Source organism: Austrofundulus limnaeus, unplaced genomic scaffold (assembly GCF_001266775.1).
Source record: "Austrofundulus limnaeus strain Quisiro unplaced genomic scaffold, Austrofundulus_limnaeus-1.0 Scaffold230, whole genome shotgun sequence".
In the NCBI taxonomy this organism is placed as follows: domain Eukaryota; kingdom Metazoa; phylum Chordata; class Actinopteri; order Cyprinodontiformes; family Rivulidae; genus Austrofundulus; species Austrofundulus limnaeus.
The window spans coordinates 687,689-703,260 of NW_013952632.1; the positions used below are offsets into that span (position 1 = coordinate 687,689).

At 37.7% G+C, this 15,572-nt stretch overlaps 1 protein-coding gene across 2 annotated transcripts in view; it reads left to right on the forward strand.

The window, feature by feature from the left end:
* Positions 1-15,572, forward strand: part of slc25a21 (solute carrier family 25 member 21) — a 203,205-nt gene that overhangs the window by 124,489 nt on the left and 63,144 nt on the right. For both annotated transcript variants that reach the window (XM_014019776.1, XM_014019775.1), the window contains exon 3: positions 5,584-5,632. In XM_014019776.1, the coding sequence (XP_013875230.1) occupies positions 5,584-5,632 (49 nt within the window). The remainder of the gene's footprint in view (positions 1-5,583; positions 5,633-15,572) is intronic.

The following is a 15,572-nucleotide window of genomic DNA, read 5'->3' on the forward strand; positions in this document are numbered from 1 at the left end:
GGGGGGGGGGGGGGGGGGGGTGTTCTTTGGGACTATGAGGTGTCAGGGTTGCTTTAACGGGCTGTCTGGTCCCTGTATAACTGCAGGAGCTGTAATAATGTCCTTAGCACAAAGTCAACGTCTTGGTGAGGTTTCTTTATAGCAGGAAAAAAGTCATTTAATTATAAAACATTTCTGATTAATTGTGGTATTTAGCCGATAACAATTAATATGATGATTAATCCCCTGGAGTCCCTGGACACCTGCAAGTCCTAGTCACATAACCAATTTAAATCACTTTAGCAGGAAAGATTTTCTCTCCATAAAAACCTGTTCCAAATTATGTCAAAAGTACAGACTTCAGGCTATACGACAATTTCTAAATTGTATAGACCAAGTAAAACTGGAGTTGGGATAAATAATTTACAGAACTTTTTTTAATGTTCGTTATATTTGAAGCAGAGAGGCAGACTGACTGGGAAAATATCCAGTCCACAATTAATTGCACACGGTATGATTTTGCCCATCTTTAATATTGACGTGGATCAATTTATTGTTACACCTTCTAATACGCATTTGATTGTGAACTGGCTGAATGAGAGTCAACTCCTCTAAGTCTAAGGTCATGGTTCTCAATCTGAAAAGAAGTGGAATGCTCCCTCAGGYTCAGTAATGAGTATTTGCCTCAGACATGAGTTCAAGTATCTGTGAAAATTGTTCATGAGCGATGGTAAAATGAAGTGTGAGACTGACAGACAGGGGCCTTGTCCACAGCAGTGGGGGTTATGAAGGTGTTTCTTTGGTCGCTTGTGGTGATGAAAGTGTTGAATCCAAAGGCAAAGCTTTCCATTTACTGGTCTTTTTGTGTTCTAACTCTTGTCTATGGTCATGAGGTCTCATCTACAATTCCTGGTAGAGAGAACAAGACTCCAGTTACAAGCACTTAGCTGCTTTTGCAGGATGGCCAGGCTCAGACTTAGACAAGTTTAGGAGCTCCATCATCCTAAGGGAGCTAGAAGTTAAAACCTTTGCTTTTTCATCCAAACAAGTCATTTGAGGTGGTTGGGGCATCTGATTAGGATGCCTCCCGGATGCTTTCCACTGGATTATATATCCTCTCTGGCCTGAGAGCACCTTGGGATCCTCAAGAAGGCACTGGCAATTGTTGTGAGGGAGAGGGATGTGTACGGTCGCTCTCATAGACCTGTTGCCTCTGTGACCTGACCACAGATAAGTGATGGATAGATGGATGGATGGATTATTGCAGCAAGTTTCCTCAATCAATATTTACTTGAATGTTGTTTTTTTTTTCTTCTGCTTATGGTTGGACCTGCAGTCCCTGCCTATTGAATCTGATCAGCACAGTTTACTTAACTAGTGGTAGACTAATATTTTTACAGGCTTTCAGTTTCATCATGTACAATACTTGACATGTGGCTAATCTATGTTCAACACAAACACTATTAAGTAGTAACAAACTTTGTTAGATTAACAAACCAACCCTAAACTAAACAAACTGCAGCATACAAATGTTTAGAGGTTAATATTAGCTAATGTAGCGTTCATTCACATGGGTATGTGATTTATGAGAAGCTTGGACAGACTTCTTCCTGTTGCTTAATACTCGGTGCTCTATGACTAATGTCACAATTGATAAGGTACTAATTTTTAATAATTATTAGACAGAACATCATTTCAAAAGTATCTAGAACATTTCTTTGAAATTGTATTTTTGTGAAGTTTACATAATGTGTGTGGTGGGGTTATAATTATTATTGTTGTGTGTATGCTTAGTCGGCATTTGCTAAGTTGTTATTTTTTTCAGTTTTTGTACATTTTTGCAATCAATCTAGTTCCTCTATATTAGGGTTGGGCAATATTGGCAAAAAKATWAATCACGATTAATTGTGGTATTTAGCCGATAACGATTAATTTGACGATTAATCCCCTGGAGTCCCTGGACACCCTTATATCCTAGTCGCATGACCAATTTATAGGGAGAAAATTGGCTCTTTGTAAAAATCTGTTCCAAATTGTGTCAAAATGACAGACTTCAGGCTATACATCAAACTTTAAATTGTGTTGATAGATAAATAAATTCCACAATTTTTTAAATGTTGGTCATATTTGAATCAGAGAGGAACACCAAGCGGTTAGTCTGCCAGGTGGCATTAATCGTATTAATTGTTAACTGCCAAAAATTAATCGATTAATGTTTTTCTGATGATTAATTGCACACGATACAATTATGCCCAACCCTACTCTATACTTTGTGTTATTACTTATATATCAAAATGTTCATCTCAACTGGGAATAAGGACTTTTATTATTAGAAACTTTTAAACCTTTCAAATAATTTAATTTTATTTAAAAAATAGTTCTGTATGAAAATACATTGAGTTCAAAACATTGTTCTCYTTGAATTCTGTCTCAGTGTGCTCTATTTTTGTCTATGCTTCTTTTTCATTTAGCTATTGTGTTGTTACTCTTGACATTTAGCTAAGGTTTTGCTACTTTTACGTTTTAATGTTTTATTTTTTTTAGATTTTTGCTACATTGTAGTTACTTGTGGTTACAGTTTTCCTATTTTACCCTTGTCTTTTGCTAAATTTGACCTTTGTTTATTTGAGAATTAGTTTTTGTTTTGCTAATTTTAGCTCCTGTTTTGCTTAATTTAGTATGTTAGCTATAGCTCTGCTTGTTTCAGCATCTGTTCTGCTCGTTTTACCAGGTTTTCACCTTGTTTTAACTTTACCTTCTCAGTTTCAGCTTTGTCAGCAAATTTTAAGTCGTTTTCACAATAATGCAATGTCTTGAATGCATAAACACATTTTTATTTTTATAAGGATCGAAGGTGGTGCAGCATAAGTGCTTTGTAGGTTTTGAACATACTGTAGTATAATGCTTCTTCCTGAGTAATTTCGATTATATAAGGTCCAACTACGCTTTCTGTTTCTGTTTGCATTTCTTGTTTGCATATTGTGTGTTTAGACTGTATTGTGAAAACTATTTTTTTTTGGTCCCAGACTCTTATATCATTAGAAAACCCTGAGCATGTTTGGTCAACTCCCAGCATCTTTTGTGTTTCATTGAGTAGGCAGACAGGTTTGGTTTCATTCTGTAATCTGATTACCCAAAGAACAAACTAATGTGCTTCTTCCTCACTGCTGGACTACTTATGGCAAGTACAAACAAAATGCATGCATATAWGTTTACTTTATCAGCACAGCATCATTAACAACCAAACTCTGGTCATGTAAGCCTCGACACATGGAATTTGCTTTAATTCTTGGTTCAACAGTTGTTGGGTTTCCCATTCATACATTAAGATACAACTGAAGTTATTTTTTCTGTGGTATTTTCTTTGATAATTACTTTGGTAATTACTTCCCTGGAAAACCCCCAGAAGACACACACTTTTATAGACAATATGTTTAATTGAGCAAATTAAAAAGACCCCATGTTGCAAAGCAGCTGTGTACACACACAGTGAATTCTGCAATAGACGACCTCAGAGCTCCAGTGAAGAGGTGCAGTGAGAATTAAAACAAACTGAAACTGATGCCTTCAAACCCAGAGCAGTGGCTTCTAAACACAGATGCACAGAGTTCAAATTTGTGTCAAATAAGTTTGTGTCTCCAGATGATCATCCAGCTGCACATATTTTTGCTCTTTTACTGACAGATGGATTTTGGAGGCAAGTTACAGTTTAGAAATTATTCCAGAGATTTTGGTCACTTGTTCGCAACTATGTTCTGTCAAAGAACACAAAGAAGTACTGAAAAGTCAATTCAGTGATAAGATTTTGAAAAATGCAAATGATTTAGGCTACCTTTTAAAATAATTTTGTTAGAAATGTTTTTGCTTTAAATTAAAACAATTTTTGCCCAAGTAATGTGTGTGTTTTTCTGTAGTTTTATCAAAATATCTCATGCATCGGTGGACACATTTAAGTAAAACTTTCAGAAAGTAATCACTGGGTGACACTTATAACTATGTAATTATTTTTTGAATTCAAAAAATTCAAGATGGCTGCCGTAGCTAATGAAACTTAGCAAACACAAAAATGGCTATCATTCAGCCTGTTTTACTGGAAAAGAGTTAAACATTGGTGTGATAGTAACTTAGTAAGTGAGTAAAATGTATTTATACTGCACCATTAACAGATAAAAATCACAACATACCTCACAGAAACAAAAGTAAACTAAAACAAACTAAAAAAATCACAGATAAAACACAATGACACAAAATAAAATACCAACTTGAGTTAAAAGCTTTTTCTGTACAAATATGTATTAATATGCTTTTTAAGAGTCAGTGCAATGCAAGGACAGGGGGGAGGGGGTGTCCACAGTCTTGGAGAAACTGCCTGAAACGCCCAATCTCCACTAATTTTCWGCCTAGTGTGTGGGACTTCCAACAAAAAAATGAGTATTATTCCCATCACATACTCAGAGTGCTTTATACATTAGATACCAATGCCTTCAAAATCAGTATTTTATCATTCATTATTTGGTAGTTATATACAAATTAATAACTAATTATTAGCAGAGTATAACACTCTGGGCTGACTGCCACCACTTAATTGGAAAAAAATAAATAAAATGTATGATTTTATGATTCAAGTAGTCAAAATTCAAATAATCAATTAATGATTAGAAAATGAGGAGAAGGCAACAAATTCTGTGTTTGGAAAAGCTGTATTATTATACGTAACTAGCTTCTCGAAATTACCTTATGAATTCCATAGGGATGATAAACCACCATCTTGGATCATCTTGGCATCAGGATCCTTGGTGGAGTGTGGAGGAGCACAGTCATGGCTGCAATGGCGGCTTGTCCATGATCCAGGGGCTTACGTGCACAATTGTGGCTTGGTTGTTAAAATTTGATTCAGGTCTTGCCATGCTGTCACTTACTCTGAGCTAAGATGACAATTATGACAAAGAACCTGTGACAGACATGATGACCTGTGGCAGTAATGTGTTGTTCGCATGGCATTCTCTTCAATGCAAAGCTATATCCTGACATGGCTGGGGCAGTGTCTGGGGCATGGTGCTTTTATTGGCATACATGGTATAATTATGAGAACGCAACCCTGAAAAAAGGAAGAAGCGTGTACAGAAAATGGATGGATGGATGGAGGTTATCTCTAACAAGGGCGGCTGTGGTGCAGTGGTAGGACAGTTGTTTTGGGACCAAAAAATCACAGGTTCAATTTCCCTCCATGCCCATGTCCTTGAGCAAGACATCTACTCCCTAACTGCTCTCCAGGGGCTCATATATAGTAGCTGCCCGCTTATCTCACATGTGATGGGTCAAATGCAGAGGGCAAATTTTGTCATTGCCTGGGAACATATACGTTGATGAGACAACATAGCATATTCACTGGCTGCTGACATACAGAACTGTGCTCGAGGACAGGCAAAATCCTATTTCGGAGTTTTAGGATAAGAGCAGCATTAGGATTTTCACACTTAAGGGTTTTTTCCAAAATTGCAACATGTTCTGTTAATTAGAGCAGATCATGGAGAGTGCAGTGGCATCATTGTCCACTGTGATGGAGGCCTAACAGTAAACTTTTTGTGTGTTTTCTCTCATTAGGTCTGGTAGAGATCTGCTTGATGCATCCACTTGATGTAGTAAAAACAAGGTAAGCCCAATCTTTATTCAGATGAAAGAATTATTAATATTTTCTCCAACATTTTCCAAAATTGCAAAAATATTAATTTAATTCAGTTTTAACATAAATCCTGTTGGTGTAGTTTGTGCAACATGGTTCTGAGTATCTAAACAGAGAAGTTAAATAGGTGTTCTGGAAAAGAACATGTCCAGAGGACTTACTTATTTATTTATTTATTTATTTGTTTGTTTGTTTGTTTGTTTGTTTGTTTGTTTGTTTGTTTGTTTGTTTGTTTGTTTGTTTGTTTATTTATTTATTTATAGATCTTTCTGCCTGGCTTTTTGAGATGCATCAGGACAAGGTTCTGAGTATGCTTAGTCAGGCCAGTCAGATCTGCGCTCATCCCACAAAAACAAGCACCACCTTTTAAAACATTGTTAACATTTTATGGAGAAGAAGAACAGACCCAGTGTACTTAAACTTGTAGTGTAGATTTGTTGGGTACCTTAAGCTATGACCTCCAAATTCAAGTGCATCTCAGCGGAGACTGGGGACATTGAGTGTGAGTGGGCCATGTTCCTCTGCTCCATTTTTTAAGGTGGCTACTCTAAGCTGTGGCTGCAAGGCTGTTGGTGCCTCTTGTAGCAGCCATCCTCAAAACCAGTAGTGGACACTGCAAATAAAAGAGGCCTTCAAGCTAAAGGAGTCCTATCAGGTCCTGTTAGCTTGTAGGACTCCGGAGGCAGTTGAGGATTCATCGGTAGGCAAAGCAGGCTGCAGCCCTTTGCTGTTGCTGAAGCCAAAAGCTCATATGGGGAGGAGTTTGGTGAGGGCTTGGCTAGTCTTTGATTGGCTCCAAGAAGATTCTTGCAAGCCATTAAGTGACTGAAGCAGAAAAAAACATATCTTTACCAACAGTGTGTATAGTGGAGGTAGGGTGCTGTTGATCTCAAACAGCATTGTCATTGTCCTGCGGAAGTAATAAAGATCTTAATTTAACGCGATTTGAATTTAATTGAATGTATGCATGTATGTCCCAAAATGCAAATTGAAGTGTAAGGTCAGAAAAGGAAGTCAGAAAAACAGGAAACCCAGTTAACAGGAAAAATCCCATCCTGAATGCAAATATACAGTATAACACTAAATGTTTTAAATTACCTGTCAATATTTATAAAATCCAAGAACAGATATTCATAGTGTAAACTTCTATTAACACTGATCTAGTTGTCTGATGGGCGTTATTCTTGTTTTTGGAATGACTCCAAAAGTGATTCTTCCAGGCAACTTTTGTCTTTCTTCCCGCTAGCTAAAAAATCCTTMTATGCTTTAATGTGGTTCGTTTTCAGAAGTTTGATGCAGTTCTTTGTACTGCAGGTCATGATGGAGCTTCTGTCTCTCTGTAAACCAGCTTTGTAAACATTGCATGTTGATGTGTTTCTTTGCAGTATTTCTASTGTAAAATATTTTCACACATAGAACATGGTTAGCCATAGTTCTGCTCAATGCTTGCCTGCTAGCTGGCTGCAAACTGTATAATGGATTTCCTGAACAGAGCTATGTCTCATTACTCCATGTCTCATGAGACACATCTCTATTCAGGAAATGTATTACACAGTTAGTTGCAAWCTAGAAGAGCAGCTAGCAGTAAGTCACTTGTTGTGTAATTTCAGCAGACAACATTAAAGCACCAACATGGCTCATGGATTGGAAATTTCTGTAGGTTGGGTTAGAAATTTCCCATCGATAAATAATCAAAAGGAAAAATATTGTATAGGTCRTCTGGARGGGTTCTTCTTTAATGAAACGTTTCGTCTCTCTTCCAAGAGACTTCTTCAGTCTGAGAGTTTCAGGCAAAATTCAGGCTTTTGAGTCCTGCCTCCATGTGACTGATACTCACATCACATGGCTATCGTTCACACCTAATTAATACCTATTGTTAACAGGGGGTGGAGAGATACTGCCAATGGCAGCGCTGTAGCAGGGGGACAACTGAAAACGGAGGCCCCCACCTCTGTTTAATGATGGACGGTCTTTCTTCACAAAAATGGCTTCTTTTACTCCTCTCTCAAACCAACGTTCCTCTCTATCAAGAATGAGAACATCCTCATCTCTGAAAGAGTGACCGCTGGCCTGTAAATGAGTGAAAACTGCAGAGTTCTGGCCATTAGAWMTAGCTCGTCTGTGTTGGGACATTCTTTTGAACAGTGGTTGCTTTGTTTCCCCGATGTATAACTGGTCGCAGTCCTCCTGGCACTTAACAGCATATACAATATTGCTCTGTTTGTGCCGGGGCACCGGATCTTTGGGGTGAACCAGCCTTTGCCGTAATGTGTTTTGGGGTTTGAAAGCCACTGGGACATCATGTTTAGAAAATAAACATCTCAGTTTCTCCGAAACACCCGCAACATACGGAATAACCACTGGTTTGGGTCTGGGTTTGGGGTCTTCATTTTCACCTGAAGGTTGCATGGTAAATAAATAATGGATAAATAATGTTGGTATCAGAACCCAATACAGGTACTGGATTGGATCGGTCCCATTCCTAATACAAACTGGGCAAGAGTTAGGTTTGCATTGCCAGCAGCATGTTCATCCCAATTAGGGCTACCCATTGCCATAGTTAGTATTTATAACTTCTATGGACAGAATTTTTTGGTGCAGTCAGTGGAGCAATACGGTTCTGGTTCAGTGGCCTCAGCATTCCATCTTTGCTATTTGAATATGATGTGATCCTGTTAGTGTCATCATGTTTTGATCTCCAGCTCTCACTAGAACAGTAAGTGAAGGAGATTTAGTATTGTTTCTTTCCACAGTCTTGCTTACACTGTGCTGATCTATTTAGCTGAAGAGGAATTAGTTGGTGCAACCCTTACCTACGTCGCACACTCTGGGTAAAGACTGAAAGAGTGAGAGTCGGGCAGTTGAAATGAGTTTCTGTAAGGTAGAATCAGTGCACCATGGCCCATGCTTTCAGCTGCCTTCTATAGTACTTTGTACCTGATTAGTATAGCCCCTACTGCAGGTGGTGGGCCCACAGGAACCCACYTAGCTCATTCTGGCTCAGCCTGACCTGGCCCTATGAGTTGAGGCGCAGAGGCTTCAAGGTGGGAAGACAGATACCAAAGTCCGGGTGAGGGACATTAAGCTGTCTGCTGCCATCTGTTCAGTATTTTGGAACGCTCTTTGTCTAGCTTATCGACTAGGATCAAACTGCCTCGCTAGCTCGATAACTCCTACAATCATTCAGGCACACAAACCCTTCCTCTACAATAAGGTGATTTTTTTTTATGGAAGAATTATTTTACACAAAAATCTAATGAAAAAAAATCGTAAAATTCAGGCCATTTTTTTCATGAATGACTGTTTCCAAAAGATTTGGCCTTCCAAAATCAAATCAAATGCTGCAGCAGCAAAGAACTGCTGGAGTTTCACACCACAGTGTCTCAGTCAGCCATAAACAGGTCGTGGGCCACTACTAAAGCTTTATAGACTCTCACAGGGCACGCTAAGACCTCTGCCTTCACTCCCCACCTCCACCTCCTCTGCTCACCAGTCCTCAGTAAATTGTACCACTTCTTCTGTCATTTACGGCAGCAGTTTCTTGGTAAATAAATTGCCCCGTGTGCCTTTTAAAAAAGCAAGATGGTCACACTTTAAAGGCAGCGCCACCAGCCAAATGCAGAGGGATGAAAGCCAGAGGGGGAGCAGTGCCATATTAGTCGATATCTGATACTTTGAAGGCACCACAGTGTGATTTATGGTCACGTGTGGAAACTTCAGGGTTTATTACAGGTGAGTCTTGAATTCTATCTGTCTGTCCTCGCACAAGGTCAGGGTTAAAAGTGCACTTGCTGTTTTTCTTGTAATGCTCTTCCTTAAAAGTGATAAAAGCTGCTTTAAAACCGGACAGCTTTATCTGTTTGTTTTCTGTTTGTGTCACCATCTGTTGATGCTGATAAGTGTTTACTTGTTTGGGATGGTACTGTGTTAAGTGATATTTGATCCTGGCTTTTAGGATGACTGCATAGTTTTATTTTTGTATATTTTGCAAACATGCATCTGTTTGTGTCTGTCTATTAACAAAATACATATTTCATAACTGTTCTAAACACCCTTTAAAGCTAACTAATTTAAAGATGGCTACCACAACTAACTGAACCTAGCAAACAAAAACATTGGCTATAATTCAGTCAGGCTAATAGATATTGCTGTGATTGTAGCTAAGAGCAACTCACAACACACAACACACATTGTATAAAATACCTCAAAGTGATACCTGAGTAAAAATAAAAATAATTTAGTAAAAGTTAAAGTCTTCTCTAAAAGTATTACTTGAGTAAAAGTCTTAAAGTATTTGATATTTTTTGTACTTAAGTATCAAAAGTAAATTTCTGACACAAAATCTACTTAAGTATTAAAAGTAAAAGTACTGAGTAAAAGTGAGCTGTTAGATTTTCCAAAATGACATTTATTGGGAGGTGACTTCTCCAAAAAATATTTTTTCTAATGGCTTGCAGCTATGATGAGTTGTGTACAAGCCAATAGGGTGTCAGAATGGTATATATTTATACTTCTCATCCAACCACAATTAAATTCACTCTATCCAGGAGACACAATTTATCAGGATAGAATTTTTTAAGTAATAACAACTCAGAATAAAATAGGAGTAATGACTTTCTACTTCTTACCTTTTTAAAAAATGTAGTGAGTAGAAAGTACAGATAATTGTGTAAAAATGGAATGAGTAAAAGTAAAAAGTGTCCTGAAAAATAATAACTCAAGCAAAGTACAGATACCCAAAAATTCTACTTAAGTACAGTAACAAAGTATTTGTACTTAGTTACTTTACAACTCTGACAACACATACTCCTAGTGTTACTCATAATGCAAAATTTTCTTTTAAAGTCAACCCTATTTGTTGGTTTGCAAAATATCTTATTGAGCAGAATTTATTGAACTTCTTAGAACTTAATTTCTGGGTGTGCATCTAACACTGAATAAATTTTGGAGTCAAATCAATTTAAGATGGCCGACAGCTAAAAAGTGTCAACCAACTCAGAAATGGCCATTACTCAAGTACGTACATGGTTCTTATATTTAGCTAAAATGTGGTATAGTAATAGCTGAGAGCAATGCCAACCATATAAAGCTTTTTTTAACGTTTGACCAAAGTTACTACAGCTTCATTTCTCAAAAGTAAATTACCTTACCTTTTAAAAAGGAAAAAGGGCAACATGGAAATAACATTCTTTTAGTGAAGGTAAGGCCTTTAATTTACTCTTTTCAGGTTATTTATTTATTTATTTATTTATTTATTTATTTATTTATTTATTTATTTATTTATTTATTTATTTTATTTGCAGACATAAAAAACAAAGTAACTTGTCTAAAGGTTCCGGTAAAAGGAAAAAAACAACACCATGTCTAAACAACAAACGGTTGTTGCCCTGAGGAATGAAACAGAAATTGTGTGTATATCAATACATTTACAGGACATTCTTGTTTACACACTTAATCTACACAGATGAATTCATAAACCAAGCATACATACAAGCTAATTGGGACACTTAGGGAGTAGAATCTATTAGCAGGAGACTTGGAGCCGAGACTCAGACACACCTCAGCTGGGTTTCTCTCTCCTGCTTTGTGTGTGTCTGTGTGTGTATGTGTGTGTGTTTCTCTCTCAGGCATGGCTCTTATTAGGCTCCTGCTTTAATGTCCACCGGTCCAAATTGAAAGGCAACTGGAGGGAATTTACTTTTTCCACCAACTCAAAATCAAAGGGTTTTTTTTCTTTCCACCTTTTTCATGTTATGAAAAGAAAAAACTGAGAAAATGCGTACCTGTATGTATTTAAATGAGGGTTTATCGCTGCTTTTTATTTGCAGCAATAAAGGGGCTATGAATTTGCAGCAGCTGATTAGTAGTTGATTCCTGCTATTACGAATTAAAAAATGCTTTTCCTACTACATATTGTTTTATTCCCTAGACAACTGCTTGGGCACATAAACAAGTAGTTTTTGCCAGAGAAGTTTCACATCTAACATTAGTGATTACACCAATTTCAGAATTATTRTTGAGTCAGAGTTTGAAAGGAAAATTACTATACTATTATTACTAATACTGCGGCTGAAAGGACAGCACCTTGAAGTAATGTTACAAATATCCGAGTTAACTACACTGAACATTGCTTTAGATATGGGCCATAAAAAATAAAGTTTTTTGGGATGACTTGCAGCATGTCCTTTCATTTCTGTTGTTGCACTTTGACTCTCAGTGGTGCGTTTGGCAACCAGGCAAGCCATGACCCCTGTTACTCACTCCTGCTAACAAGCACATCTATCTTATATCTGAGGGACTCCTGCAGACACTGTCCTCAGTCAGTTTGACTTCTAACTGCCTAGCATTCCTTGAAGTAATGCATATTGCCTATACTTCCTTTCATACCAGAGTTTTAGACCAAGATTATTGGATGATGAGTGGAGACAGAGTTACAGTTATGCATGATCTTATGCAAATAGTATCACAAGATGATTCTCTGAGCATGTGCTGTAATTGACTCTGTCTATTAGCTGTGGTGGCCATGATTTGGAGTCACTCCAAATGTTAATCAGTTGTAGATGAACATGTGATGATTACTTTCTGAAGGTTTGCTTATTTTTTTCTGTGGTCAATGAGATATTTTGTTTAAAGACAGAACCATAAAACCCATTGGCAAAAACATAAATGTTCACCTTTGCCTTTCTTTGGGAGATGATAATAAACTGTTCATGACATGTTTGGGAGGAAAGGTGAGTCTAGATTGGACTGACCATGTTTTGTCCAAATACTAAGATGCTGAAACATGTGTGCCACTGCAAGTCACCTTGAATAATTGTCATTCCAAGATTTAAATGTAGCATACTTCACACAAAGTCAACTTTTAATTACCCCTGACTTGTTATGCAATCCCCACCACCACCCCCTACACTTCCCCCTTAAAAGGTATGAGTGGGAACGTGGAGGTGAAGATGGGGGTTATATGGTATTGGGAGGGCAGTCATCGGTTTAGCTGAGAGACAGTGGGATTACAGTTACAGCTTTTCATTAACCTGGAAACCACCTAGTTACATGGTTCATGGGCTGGTCTCAGCTCACTTGGAGGTAACAAAGGGTGTCGGGCGGCACTTTCTGCAGGGGGTTGTGTGCTCAAGGCACCCCATCTGACTCTGATCAGGGTCTACTTCTCATTAGAGCGTTGCAGAGAGCTTGCATTTCCCTTCATGTTGAGATCCTGTTACACGATATGGGGCTCCACCCATGCAAACATGCATGCACAAACACACATGCGTCTAAAAGCAGCTTTCCATCAACCTTTATGCTTCCTCGCATATAGGGAGGACACTTCTTTCTCATGTCTGCATGTGTGAGAATACCTTCCAGTTTTCATAGGCCGCACATGATCTGATGTATCGCATTAAATTCAAATGTATATTTCTTGCAGTAATTCTTGACTGAACCCCAACTTTTCTGCATCTACGGCTGCTTCAAACTTTCTGCCTCTATCCATCTTTATTCCTTTTTCTCAAGACTTCCTCCAGCTCCAACTCCTCCCACTAAACTGATTTATTTTGTTGTGGTTTCAGTATTTCGCCAACTACCTCAGTTAACCTGTTGAATCAACCACTGCTTTTGTCAACAGGAACTTTATAACATAAATACTATGTAGAGTCCATTGTTTGGCTGGTTGTTTCTTTTTTTCTTTTTTTTTTCTTCTAAATTTATAGTCTTTCTTCATATGTTTGAAGAAATCTGTACTGAGTTGTGCAATRCCGGAGATTGTATTGTATGACATGGTTGTCATTGTTAACCATTAAGCCTGCCAGTAGCCTGTTTAAAGCCAGATGGGAAAACCTGGAACCCCACCTCATCCATTTTTTGACTGATAATATGCCAGTAATTTTTGGAACTATTAAGATGTGCCTGAGAGGCTTCACCACCACCTCCCTTCTTCTTAGTTTGCCCCCAACTGCTTGGCGAACCTATGTGCACTTTAGGAGGAAACCCCAACACAACCCTGAAACAGCAGGTCACAAAGCAGCAACAGCCTGATAGCTGATCTTTTCTTGTAAAGAAACAAGCAGGTCAGTAGTGAAACGAGGTCCTAATCCCCCCTGGCAATGTGAGACTTCAGGGCAAGTCTTTACTCACAAATGTTAAGACAAACACATGTGATGTGCATACTCAGAGTGTTGCTTTAGTGTAAGAGAATGAGAAAGTTGTGAGTCCAGTTAATGAAACAGCAGCTATTTTATGAGCAGAGTAACATTTTTCACTGATTCATTTATTTATAGAATATTGGCCAGCCAAGTCATCTATCTAAATAGATTTMAACACAGTATGAATGGTCTGCCTGTAAAGTAGCCTGCTAACCTAAGTGCTGTTAAAGTGATCCACGATTAGTTGTAACATTATACTTTATTTGATAAACATTTATTTTAACGGCAAAATAAAGTGTAAAAATACTGTAGTCAGTTTAGTTTTTATCATTTTTAAACTAAATTTTTAAAAATGCATTACACCACTGGGAGGAAGATGCCCAGAGGAAGATCCAGGACACAGGACTATGTTTCTCAGCTGGCCTGGGAACGCCTTGGGATTCCCCCGGATGAGCTGGCCCAAGTGGATGGGGAGAGGGAAGTCTGGGTCTCTCTGCTTAGGCTGCTGCCCCCATGACACGACCCCGGATAAGCGGAATAAAACGGARGGATGGACAGATATTACACTGCAAAGCATATTGGGTAAATGATGGTCAATGATGCGAGGCAGTGAGTGTGCTTCATCCACCCTTTAGGTTAATCTTGGACAATATCTGATGATCAGCTATTTCATCTGCTACTTTGCAGGCAGACCATTCTTAATGTGTTAAAATCTATTTAGACATATGACTTAGCTGGCCAATATTTTGTAACTAAAGGAGCCAGTGAGTGAAATATGATACATTTGGTTAGCTTTAAAAGAGCCTTAAAATGTAAAATTATACAAGCTTAAACTGTTATGTGGGTTTATTTTTGTATTTTGTAACCATGTATGCATGTAATTTCTGTATGTGCAAATATGTATATGTATGTGCATATATTTACTGTATGTACAGTATACATGAGCCCTGATGACACTGCTGAACACAGCAGTTACTATAGTTAGAGAGGACAGTCCAGATTTTACTGTTGTTTACAAYTAGTCACTTCAATCTGTACCTTGCATACTTTTAAGCTTGAGTAAAACTTTAAAAATATATAGGTCTTTTGTTGAAGATATGCAAGAAGTCCTATGATGATAGTGTTTATAGTATGTGCCGATGATGAACACAAGGCAGCAGCAGTTTAAACTCTGTTGTTAGTTTGGTTTGTATGAACAAGATGAACAAAGAATGCTTAATGAGGACATCTTTGTTGCGCTTGAAAGTGAACCTTTTTGTAATTAAAGGCAAATGTGCGGTGGCCTGGAGGTGCGAAACAACATTACAAAACCTGAAACACTTTTACAAGTTCTGAAACAAATTTACATTTTAGAAAACATTTTTACATTTTAGAAAACACTTTTACATTTTAGAAAACACTTTTACAATTTCTGAAACAAATTAACATTTTTGAAAACACTTTTACAAGTTCTGAAACAAATTTACATTTTTGAAAACACTTTTACATTATCTAAAACACTTTTACAAGTTCTGAAACAAATTTACATTTTAGAAAACACTTTTACATTATCTAAAACACTTTTACAAGTTCTGAAACAAATTTACATTTTAGAAAACATTTTTTCATTTTAGAAAACACTTTTACAAGTTCTGAAACAAATTTACATGTTAGAAAACAACCGGAAAGGGAGGGGCTATAACACCGAAGCTGACCCGGAAGTGATCACGGGAGCGCTCAAATTGACCCAAGATGGACGGGAATCGAGTGGCATTTTGTCCATTTTGTGGAAC